Below are 12,521 nucleotides of genomic sequence, written 5' to 3'. Positions count from 1 at the left end.
GTCGCTAAGAGTCAGACACGACTGAGCGACTTCACTTTCACTTTTCAGTTTCATGCACCGGAGAAGGAAATGGCAACCCACTCCAGTGTTCTTGCCTGGAGAATCCCAGGGATGGGGCAGCCTGATGGGCTGCCGTCTATGGGGTCACACAGAGTCGGACACGACTGAAGTGACTTAGCATAGCATAGCATAGCATAGCTTGTTTTAAGATGCTAAGTTTTGAGGCTTAAAGTCAGACATTCAGTGATCCCCGGGTATTTCTGGATGTCTTTCCAGGAGAAAGATCTGAAACTCACTAACAGCACCTGACCTTGTCGAAGAGAGGCTGGTATAAGGCTGCGTACTTCCTCTCCAGGTCATGAACTTCTTCATAGAACTTGGCTTCTATATGCGCACATTTCACCTGGAGCTGCTTCAATGCATTGATTCTTCTTTTTACTGCTTTAGGTAAACTAGAGAGGGGAAAAGAATCCAGATGAATGCGAAGTAAGTACTTATTTTTTTTTTTTACTACAATATTAACATAGAATTAACATCCCCACCATGAAACAGAGCTTCTAAAAATCATTAAGAACAAACAAGTTTGCTTCAAATGTCAAACGACTAGAACGGTTGGCGTTGAGCTCTTCGGCAACTTCTCACGCAGTTGTAAGAGGATCAGCCTCAATGACTGCTCTCAGTTGGTCGTTGTCAGCTACTGATGACCGGCCACTACTCTCCTCATCTAAAGGCTCTCATCTGCTTTGCAAAACTTCTTGAACCACCACTGCACTGTACATTCATTAGCAGTTCCTGGGCCAGAGGTGATGTTGATGTTATGAGTTGTCTCCCCTGTTAACTATCCATCTTGAACTTGAATAAGAAAATCACTCAAATTTGTTTTTTGTCTTACATCATTTCCATAGTCTAAAATAAATATAAACAGCAAATATTATCACATAAAATGAGAAATGTGCAATAAAATGATGTGTAACATAAAAAAAAAAAAAGAACAAACACCCACCCCCACCAAGAGCAGGGTGGTAGGGGAAGAGGAAGCTGAAAAGATAATTCACAAGAAATACTGGACTGACCAAAACGTTCCATTGCTTTTTCAGTTCAGTTCAGTCGCTCAGTCGTGTCCGACTCTTTTCGACCCCATGAATCGCAGCACGCCAGGCCTCCCTGTCCATCACCAACTCCCGGAGTTCACTCAGACTCACGTCCATCAAGTCAGTGATGCCATCCAGCCATCTCATCCTCTGTCGTCCCCTTCTCCTCCTGCCCCCAGTCCCTCCCAGCAGCAGAGTCTTTTCCAATGAGTCAACTCTTCGCATGAGGTGGCCAAAGTACTGGAGTTTCAGCTTTAGCATCATTCCCTCCAAAGAAATCCCAGGGCTGATCTCCTTCAGAATGGACTGCTTGGATCTCCTTGCAGTCCAAGGGACTCTCAAGAGTCTTCTCCAACACCACAGTTCAAAAGCATCAATTCTTTGGCGCTCAGCCTTCTTCACAGTCCAACTCTCAAATCCATACATGACCACAGGAAAAACCATAGCCTTGACCAGACGGACCTTTGTTGGCAAAGTAATGTCTCGGCTTTTCAATATGCTATCTAGGTTGGTCATAACTTTCCTTCCAAGGAACAAAGCGTCTTTTAATTTCATGGCTGCAGTCACTATCCGCAGTGATTTTGGAGACCCAAAAAATAAACTCTGACACTGTTTCCACTGTTTCCCCATGTTATTTCCCATGAAGTGATGGGACCAGATGCCATGATCTTCGTTTTCTAAATGTTGAGTTTTAAGCCAACTTTTTCACTCTCCTCTTTCACTTTCATCAAGAGGCTTCTTAGTTCCTCTTCACTTTATGCCATAAGGGTGGTGTTATCTGCATATCTAAGGTTATTGATATTTCTCCCGGCGATCTTGATTCCAGCTTGTGCTTCTTCCAGCCCAGCGTTTCTCATGATGTACTCTGCATATAAATTAAATAAGCAGGGTGACAATATACAGCCTTGATGTACTCCTTTCCCTATTTGGAACCAGTTTGTTGTTTCATGTTCAGTTCTAACTGTTGCTTTTTAAGTAAATATAAAAGCCATTTTTCATTTTCATCAAAAATTTCATTGAACAACATATTCAGTGTTTTGTTCTGCTACCTTCTGCCATTTTTCAGGCAACCTCATAACTCCATTTATTTATTCACTGGCTCTGCTGCCTCTCTGTTGCTGCACTGAATCTTCTCTGGCTGGCGAGCAGGCGCTGCTCTCTAGTTGGCCCCTCAGGTCAGGGGCTTCTATTGCTGAGCGCAGGCTTCAGCAGTTGCAGCATCAGGACTCAGGAGTCGAGGCTACTGGGCTCTGGAGCACAGGCTTGAGAGCTGGGTCATGTGGGCTTAGCTGCTCCGAGGCGTGTGGGATCTTCCCGGATCAGGGATCAAACCTGTATCTCCTGCTTTGGCAAGCAGATTCTTTATGACTGTGCCACCAGAAAAGCTGCTTTTTATCTTTTTGAGCCAAAAGAACTGTTCCAAGTGCCTTTTACAGTCTTCCAGGGAAGTGAAATTTTTTTCCATTAAAACAATTTCGTAAAGACCAAAATAAGTGGAAATTGGAAGGTGCAAGGTCTGGTGAATATGGCGGATGAACCAGAACTTCCTAGCTGAGCCTTTGCCTGGTCGTCAAAGAAACACACGGTCTTACACTATCCTGACGAAGGAGCACGTGCTCGCTGGTGACTAACCCCGGACGCTGTCAGTCGAATGCTGCTTTCAGCTGGTCTAACTGGGAGAAGGCAATGGCAACCCACTCCAGTGTTCCTGCCTGGAGAGTTCCAGGGGTGGGGGAGCCTGGTGGGCTGCAGTCTTTGGGGTCGGACACGACTGAAGTGACTTAACAGCAGCACCAAGTGGGCGCAGTACTTGTTGGGATTAACTGCTCGGTCTTCCGGAAGGCGCTCGTGACGCAGGACGCCTCTCCAATCCTCCATACACACTGTGTCACCTCCGCTGGGTGAAGGCTGGTCTGTGGTGCGGCTGCTGAGGGGTCATTTCACGTGCCCTATGATCTCTTCCATTCCACATTCTTGTACACTATCCACTTTCCATCTCCCGTCACAATTTATTTTAAAAACAAAACGTTCTCATCACATTTAGGTAGAGTAAGGTAAGGAAGTGTTAGTTGCTCAGTCGTGCCCAACTCTTTGCAACCCCATGGATAGCAGACCACCAGGCTCCTCTGTCCATGAGATTTTCCAGGCAAGGATACTGAAGTGGGTTGCCATTTCCTTCTCCAGGAGATCTTCCCAATCTAGGGATCAAACCCAGGTCTCCTGTACTACAGGCAGATTCTTTATTGACTGAGCTACAAGGGAAGCCCATTTAATTTAAGGAGAGAATCACATGTCGAGGTTTTTTTCACTTAACTTACGTGGAGCCTAAATATCAAAGTGATTAACGTAACCAACTTGTGCGAATGATTGTCAGTGCCTGATGTGGACACTTGGATACAGGCTGCCTCCTGCAGACGGTAACGCTGACTGCCGTCAGTTAACGTCTCAATTTGATCACCATCAATTTCAACTAGTCTACCCGACCTTGGAGCGTCATCCAGCAAGAAACCTCAGCATGAAACCACTTTTGATACTTTGATCAGTCACAGCACCCTCTCCATATATTGCACAAATCCTTTTTTGTCTCTGACAAACAACGTTCAAACTACCACACAAATGCACTCATCTCACATGCTAGCAAAGTAATGCTCAAAATTCTCCAAGCCAGGCTTCAACAGTACATGAACCAAGAACTTCCAGATGTTCAAGCTGGATTTAGAAAAGGCAGAAGAAGCAGAGATCAAACTACCAACATCTGCTAGATCCGTGAAAAACCAAGAGAGTTCTACTTTATTGACTACGCCCAAGCCTTTGACTGTGTGGATCACAACAAACTGGAAAATTGTTGAAGAGATGGTAATACCAGTCCGCCTGACCTGCCTCCTGAGATATCTGTATGCAGATCAAAAAGCAACAGTTAGAACCAGACAAAGAACAACGGACTGGTTCCAAATTGGGAAAGGGGTACGTCAAGGCCATATATTGTCACCCTGCTTATTTAACTTATATGCAGAGTACATCATGCGAAATTCCGGGCTGGATGAATCTCAAGCTGGAATCAAGATTGCCGGGAGAAATATCAATAACCTCAGATATGCAGATGACACCACCCTTGTGGCAGAAATCGAAGAGGAACTAAAGAGCCTCTTGATGAAGGTGAAAGAGAAAAGTGAAAAAGCTGCCTTAAAACTCAATGTTCAAAAACTAAGATCATGGCAACTGGTCCCATCACTTCATAGCAAACAGATGGGGAAACAACGGAAACAGTCACAGGCTTTTTTTTCTTGGGCTCCAAAATCATTGTGGACGGTGATGTAGCCATGAAATTAAAAGACGCTTGCTCTTTGGAAGGAAACCTATGACAAGTATTAAAAAACGGAGACATTACTTTGCTCACAAAGGTCCATCTAGTCAAAGCTATGGTTTTTCCAGCAGTCATGTACGGATGTGAGAGCTGGACCATAAAGAAGGCTGAGCACCAAAGAATTGATGCTTTTGAACTGTGGTGTTGGAGAAGACTCTTGAGAGTCCCTTGGACTGCAAGGAGATCAAACTAGTCAATCCTAAAGGAAATCAACCCTGAATATTCATTGAAAGGACTGATGCTGAAGCTGAAACTCCAATACTTAGCCGACCTGATGTAAGAACCAACTCACTAGAGAAGACTTTGATGCTGGAAAAGACTGAAGGCAGGAAGAGAAGAGGGCGGACAGAGGATAAGATGGCTGGATGGCGTCACCGACTTGATAGACTTGAGTTTGAGCAAGCCCCGGGAGATGGTAAAGGTCATAGAAACCTGGAGTGCTGCAGTCCATGGGGCTGAAGAGTCAGACACAGCTGAGCGACTGGACAACCACCATCACTTCCAGAACCATCATACAGGAAGAAGTCGAAATTTCTTTTGCCAACCTAACACAAATAATCAAACACGGCAGAAAGGCCCAATCTCACAAAATATCCAAAAGAATTTAAATTTAAAAGAATTGCTGTCTTGGACTTCCCTGATGGTTCAGTGGGTAAGACCCTACCTTCCAATACTGGGGACACAGGTTCGATCCCCGGTCTGGGAAGATCGCACATGCCACTGGCAGCCTAGTCCGTGTGCCACAACTACCGAACCTGCTCCTGAGCAGGAGAAGCCCCGCTGCCCGCAACTCGAGGAAGCCTGCACACGGCAGAAGATAAACTAACAATAAAATGGAAAGTAAAACAAAACTGCTATCTTTTATCAAATTGGCAATTAAAAAAAAAAAATTCCCAGGTTTGATGAAGCTGAGGGCAGAGGCCCTCTTACTGACCCATTTTTCTTAAGGACAAATGAGAACCTTGAAAATATCCTTTGTCTCAACTTCTCCTCAGAATTTAGTCTAAGAAAACAACCAAATATTTATGGACTGGATGACCGCTGATGTCAAAGTTAAAGACTGGGAACAGGGACAAGATGAACAGGATGAAAACAGGGCCGGTGTACAACGTGTTCCCAAAGAATCAGTGCTCCTACCAGCACAGCAAAGGAGAAACCAGAGACAACAGGCGTCGTGCTGAGCCAGAGTGCGACGGGCGCCTCAGCCCTTCGGCACTCTTTACCTTCTAAGAAGTAGCTTCATTTGGGTGTCTTACTGTTATAAATCATAAGAGGGGGAAAAAAACACTGTAAATCCATCAAAATCATGTATTTAACCCAAAGCCCTGAGTCACAACCTGGAAAAAACAGCAGACTCCTGGGCCTTCAAAGATGCACACAGCCCCTGCTTCGGGCCTGGGTCCCGCCTGGAGTCCTCCTCCGGGGGGGGGCAGGCATCAGGCTAGGAGGACACAGCGCCCGCAGCTCTCAACACGGCACTGCTCAGAAGGTGCGGCCGTCCAGGGGGCCGGGACCATGGCCGTCAAAACCCACTCAAGTCCCTTATGTATAAGAGGGCAGCGTGTGCACACATATAACCTCAGCATGTCCTTCCATATACTGTAAATACAACGTGAACGCTATGTAAATAGTTCTCCTTTCTGCAACTTCCTGGAAAAATTCTGTCCCCCAATGTTTGATCCTCCGTTGGCTGAATCTGCAGATATGGACGGCCTAGTGTCCTGGGACAGCCTCGATCACAGAGGCCCCATCTTGGGACAACCAGGCAAGTGCAGTGTGGACAGAGGTGGTGCACCCCAGGCTCCCAACCACAGAAACTGAGCAAGATGCCCGGAGAAGGCAGGGCAGGAATTTATGGCACTGAACACATCAACACCTGCACTTCTCTTCCACACTAATTACGCAACTTAGAGGTTAACTTCGTACGCTTCAAATCAGAACAACACGGGGCTCAAGCCAACTGGACTCGACACGGTTCCCAGCTGGCCTCCAAACAGTGGCAGCACCCGCGCAGCCTTGTCCCCACGACAGGCACCTCACACGCAGCACGCAACACGGGGCTAGTTCCACCCCACGGACCGCCTGCCGCTCCCGTCTCCTCTCAGCCAGCGCCCCCACGCGCCCAGGGTCTGCAGCAGGAAAGGAGAAACCAACGTTCTCGCTCGTTTCCCCGGCTCACCCCAGGTCACCGCCTACCACCACACACACCGATCCAGTCTGCAGCCCCTCACAGAACCCCTCCCTCGAGCTCATCTCCCGGAACACCCTCTCTCTGGGCAGAGCAGACCCCCAGCGTGCCCTGCCTGTGACATCACCCCGTTCTGTGCGGGGGCGCCCGTGGAGACGGTGGACACACTGAGGCCCAGCCCTGCCCTGCGAAGGCCGTCCAAAGGCCCCAAGCACGGGCGTCCTCACACACCCGGGACAGGGCTTGCCCAAGTGAGCAGGCCTGGCGCCACAGGCTGGCGGGGCCGAGCAGGCAGCACGGGCTCCCTGGGCCCCCCTCCGGCCCTTCCTGCACAGGTGAAGTCCTCTCAAGGCTCCAGGACGGCCCAGGGAGCCCGACCCGCCATACCACCTTCACCACAGGCCTGCGTCCTCTGCCAGGCTTTAACCCACGCTCGTCTCTGGAGCCCCAGGGCCTGCTCTCACAGCAGGCAAGGTCTACTGAATGAAAGCATACTTATTGTTAATCCTAAGAACCCAAAGAGTTTTCTTTCTTTGTTTCTTAAAGTTGCATCAAGTCTCGTTCAGGGCATACTTACGTCTCGATGTAGCTTGAAGGAGTGTGGGAGACGTTGTCAAGTCGTTCCTGCAAAGCTGCCAAAACTTGAGGATTCTGCATTACCTGATCTGTGAGCTTTTCTGTTAAGAGTTAAAAAAAAGACAAAGCCAAAAAAACATAACATACACCCACCACACAACAGTCAATAGTAAAAAACATTTTTTTCAAAAATAATTATTTTTTGGAGAAGGAAATGGCTACCCACTCCAGTATTCTTGCCTGGGAAATCCCATGGACAGAAGAGCCTGGCAGGTTACAGTCCATGGGGTCACAACCGAGCAACTAAACAACAAAATACTACGGCACACAGAGCTGTGACAAAGTGAAAAGTGTCAAAACACTTATTTTTAAAGGGTTTTAAAGGCATAACCTACGTCAGTCACCAAGTGGGCGGTTACGAACGTACACAGGGCGCTCGAGGGTCCTGCCCTCGCCTGAGCGATGGAAGCCCCCACCTCCCAGCGAGGACATGGTCACCAGTCACACACATGCTGTGCTGACCCCCAGTGAACAGAACACCCTGAGGGCCATCAGCCCTCCTGAGAACCGGCACAGCCCTGGCTCATGACACACGCTCTGCCCTGAACCGACCAGCCCTCAGCGACATTACAGAAACCCAGAGTCTGCGTCCTCACCTGACTCGAGAGGAAGCACAGACCCAGAGCACTGCCCACCCTTCTGTAAGACGGTGACGAGAGCAAGCTGAATACGACAGCAGGCACTCTCTTTTAACATTTAACTACAAGGACAGTGGCTAACATGAAGCACTGTGCACGTATATGACACAGATGTGACTGTGTGTCTGTAGAACTGTACACACGCACAGCACGTAAATACTGAACACACAGACGCACAGCTCTGGCTCCAGCCGCCGAAAGGCCTATAAACCGACAGCACATATGTTCTGGTTTCTAAATCTCTGTCCCCACTAAAAGACACAGGGCTCCTGGCATAAATGTGGACTTCAGGTCTGGGGCAAGGAAAGCTCAACAGACAGTGGAACATCCCCTGTGCCACAACGGCAGAGAGGACCCAAAACGGATGGAGACGAAGCAAAGGGGCACGGAGGCCAGCTCTAAGGGGCCTCCACAGGCCACATGGGACAACCTGCACCCCAAAAAGAATAACGATGGCAAATGATAGAACACAGAACAAAAAGCAAACCCATGAGTCTACATAATGTTAGAAAGGGACAACGGGAAGTGCTTCTTTACGGATGTTATCTGTCAGTCAGATTGACAGAAGCAGGAGAACACCCTCTGCTGCCCACCAAGGTCATCCCCGATCCAGCTAGGACCATCAGTGCTGTCCGAATCCCCATGCGAGCGTCTCAGGGTAGGCAAGAGGCCCACAGAACGAGGTGTCTGACAGCCTGGTGACTACAAGGTCCCTGTCAGTGGAGAGACTGGCGGATGCAGGCTTCCCCCGTCAGCCTGAGGTGCCTGCTGGTCACCTGACTTCTGCCGGGTCTGAATGAAGCGCTGGCCTTCATTTTAATCATTCTAACTCCGCTAAAGCCTCTGAAGTACAATAACCCAGAACTTGAATTCCTTGTTCTATTTTACTAAAAGGTTCAAGAGTAGGAGCCCCCACTCTGCATGCAAGTTCACCAGAGGCTCACCCTCCCACACGCAGCACTAACCTGTATTACTTGCATTTTTAGCAGCTTCCAAGGAATCTGAAGGAACCCCATCTGAAAAACTAAAATCGTATATTTAAAAGTATTAGTCTCCACAAAGTTTCAAGACAGACAACACGGGCCATTTTTCTTATCTAACGAGAGCCGTCAGCTGCAGCACCTGATGACACCTGGCCCCGGCGCACCAACTAAAATGTACACTCCAGCAAGCAGAGACCACTCTGCCTTACCTGTTATCTGCCATCTGAATGTCTTTATCTCCTACAAATTAAAAAAGAATGAACATTACCACAACATTACTACAAACATTCATAAACAAAAGCATTTCAAACCCGTTCTTCTAACAGTGACTTTCTGAGATGAGGGTGAGGACCTCCCAGGGAGGGAATGCTCTGGGGCGCTGGGAACGTTCCAGACCTTGAATGGGGTACTGGTTACCTGGATACATACACTTGTCGAAACTCAGCAAATTATACAAACTATATGCGTTTCAGTGCAAGCACATTTCGCTCATAAAACATTTCTCTTGTTCGCACTAAAACGACCAGATTTCAGAATAATGACAATTAATCAATTTTAACTTGTGTTTATACCAAGTTTTAGAAACAGGAACACTTATTTATGGTAGGCCAATTATTTCAGAGTAATTCAAAGCATTTACTGGTGTTCATATTGTTTTTAAACTGCAACTTATGTGATGAGTTTAAAATTTTATTACATATGGTCCTTTTTTTTTTTCCTGGCAAGGCACATCTATTTTGGATGGTCTTTTAATACTCAGAACCACTCTGTAAAATAGGTACTACCGCTATGGGCATAAAAAGGCTGAGGAACTTCCTCTGTCACAAAACTGAAACCGTCTGGGACTGAATCTACGAGTTGTACACTGAAGATGCAGTGCTTGTGTGAAAGCACCATGTAACACACTCAGGATGATCCCACTCTCACAAGAGACATAAAGACAAGTCCAGCTCCACATCAGGGGACTGTCTACCCATAAAAGGCGGGTTCTAAGACCTTTACTCCTCAGAGACCCTGATAGTAACCCTATCCAAATGCACAGGTAAAAAGAGTCGGGCTTGGTGATCAACCTTCTTAGTCCTACGTTTAGCAACAACCCCCCCATCCCGGGGCTCCGAGGGGCATTTTCAGGCTGATAGCTGGTGGATGTCTCCTTCCTGGGCATCTGAACAAAGCAGAAACCCTTTAATCAGTGCCCTGGGGTCAAAGAGAACAATAACCCTTCCTAGTTAGGAAAAATAGCTCCAACTGGAATTTATGAGCTACAACAGCTTTAACTGCATCTTGTTTCAAAATAAAACATGCTAACTAGTGGCGGCTCAGCCGGTAAAGAATCCGCCTGCAATGCCGGAGACCTGGGTTCGATCCCTGGGTCGGTAATATCACCTGGAAAAAGAAATGGCAACCCACTCCAGTATTCTTGCCTGGAAACTCCTAGGGACAGATGAGCCTGGCGGGTCCACGGGGTTGCAAGAGTCAGACACAACTGAGCAACTGAACTACTACCAACTATTTTAAGAATTGAACATAGTACATAAATGTTACATTATCTTTTTCAAAAGCTAAACGATTTAAGCAAATGAAAACCAGCAATGGAAAAACACTCTCCAAGGGTCCCCATCACCTCCTACTGAGTCCACAGTCACCCCACACAGAAACTCGAATCCCCGTGCTTCCCAGCTCAGCTCCCCTGCAGTCGGCCGCATGCATACAGCTGCACCCGGGCTACTCCCAGGCTTATATTCTGCCGTTTCACATACTATAAACGCAAAACACGAGACAGGCAGGCCTTCAAAACGACATCTGATGACATGTTAAAAGCTAACATACTTAGCTTTTACCAGCTGTTAAATACCAAAGCCTTTTCCCCCAGGATGTACCTCTGGTAGTGTCTACATGAAGACATCTCAGTTTACAGGGCTTCCCCCATCCCAGGTTAGTCTTCACAGCAACAGGAGATTGTGACTGCAGGATTCCTGGGCCAAAGACTAGGAAAGGATTCTGACACCTACTGCCAAGTTGGTTAATCACTGAAACCAGCGATCACTTGGCTACGTAAGTAAACCCTGCACCGCCTAACACACACATGCACCAACCCCTTCTGTGCAGACCGCACGCAGCACCTGCTCCCTGCTGCAGCAGCCTCACTGCCGGCTTAACAGCCACGGCCCACTTTCACCACCCTATCAGGCCACACCTGATGCCAACCCCTTCCGTGCTGGCGAGGGACGTGCGTAAGGCGCCTCCCCACACGGACTCTAGCAAGGAGGCGCACCCCGGGGCACAGAGGACGACGCTGAGGAAGGGAAAGCTAAGGTGCCTGACCCGAGGTCACATGGCTAGCACGGTGTGTTTCTGTCAATCTAGAAGTGTTAGGGGACGCATACTGATCGAAACTGCCCACCCTGGCCAGGCACCATAGTAACCATCTGCATGAGTTGTTTTACAAGAGGTCCTGCTAAGGAACATGGAACTAATAAGCCACCACCAACCGAAAGAATTCGGGAAAGGTCAAAAGGAGACACATGTCCGACCACCTCCCAGAATCCTTCTCTCTGACATCCATCTTGGCTGAACAAGGCATGCGCCACCAGGAAGGTCTCCGAGTCAGAATGACTGGTTAAGGACAACCCGGAAACTAATCTGGACTCTTCTTCGCTGAGACTGACATCCTGACCACTCGGGGTACTCAGGGGCCAGCTTGCCTGCCAATGGACCAGACCCAGCGGCCACAACTGGGACCCTTTTGTCCCTGGTCTCCTCCTAACGCAGACAACTGGCCAGAGTGCCCTGACTGGGTAAGGAACAAGAGACTTTATTGACGTCTCTCCCCTTCCCTCTCCTTAACCCTTCCCTTCCTTCCCTGTTTTTCTAGTCCCCCGATTCTGGACGCAGGAATCTGGTCGAAGGGCCTCAGCCCGAGATGACGATTGGAGACTGATCACCTCCTCTTGGCAGAGAACTCGAATTCTGGTTCTGGTCTGGTCTGATTGCTGGTAGGGCCGAGTTCCAGTCCTCCCTTCTCCGGAGGCCCAGGGTAAAGTCCCGTAACGCCTGGGTGTCTGTAGGTGGCAGGAGATGTCTGTAAGGCCACCCCTTTTGCCCCGCTCTCCCGCCTCCTCCCTCTTCTTCTTTCAACCTGGCCTCCTTTCCTCCCTTTGAAATCTTTGAAGACCTGAGATATTTTCCTTTGTTAGTACTTGGATCTGAAGTTGTGTCTCTATAGGAGGTTTTCTGAGAGACTGTATTCTTGTGTTTAAGGGAGTGTCTGATGAGGACTGCCAGGTTTACATGTGTGTGTTTTAACTCTGTGTTCTGTGTTGTGATTTTTGATGGCCATTTTGCTTTGTCTGGCCACCATTTGGTTTAGACCTGCTGCCATTTTGTTAGAACTTGATTTTCTTTCTCTGTGCCTTGAGACCAGGGCTCTCAGGAACACTTATCCAGACCATCTCTAACCCCTGAGACTGAGGGAAAATGGGGAAAAGCCTTTAAAAATTTTATTTCAACTGTTTTTTTATGAACTAGTAAATTTTATATTGTAATACCTAATTCATGACTAAACTTAGAAAATAAAGCTAGATCTTGTGTTGTATCTGTCTAAATATGTCTTGGTATGTC

At 47.9% G+C, this 12,521-nt stretch overlaps 1 protein-coding gene across 3 annotated transcripts in view; it reads right to left on the bottom strand.

Moving 5' to 3' along the window:
* NAP1L4 (nucleosome assembly protein 1 like 4) overlaps positions 1 to 12,521 on the bottom strand; it is a 52,712-nt gene that overhangs the window by 24,455 nt on the left and 15,736 nt on the right. For all 3 annotated transcript variants that reach the window (XM_005227333.4, XM_005227332.4, NM_001038094.2), the window contains 4 exon segments: positions 9,110 to 9,140; positions 8,883 to 8,941; positions 7,221 to 7,320; positions 311 to 452 (listed from right to left, as the gene is read on the bottom strand). In XM_005227333.4, the coding sequence (XP_005227390.1) occupies positions 311 to 452; positions 7,221 to 7,320; positions 8,883 to 8,941; positions 9,110 to 9,140 (332 nt within the window).

This window comes from Bos taurus, chromosome 29 (assembly GCF_002263795.3).
Source record: "Bos taurus isolate L1 Dominette 01449 registration number 42190680 breed Hereford chromosome 29, ARS-UCD2.0, whole genome shotgun sequence".
NCBI lineage: Eukaryota > Metazoa > Chordata > Mammalia > Artiodactyla > Bovidae > Bos > Bos taurus.
The sequence above is the reverse complement of the archived record's forward strand: the minus strand, read 5'-3'. Positions and strand labels throughout refer to the sequence as shown.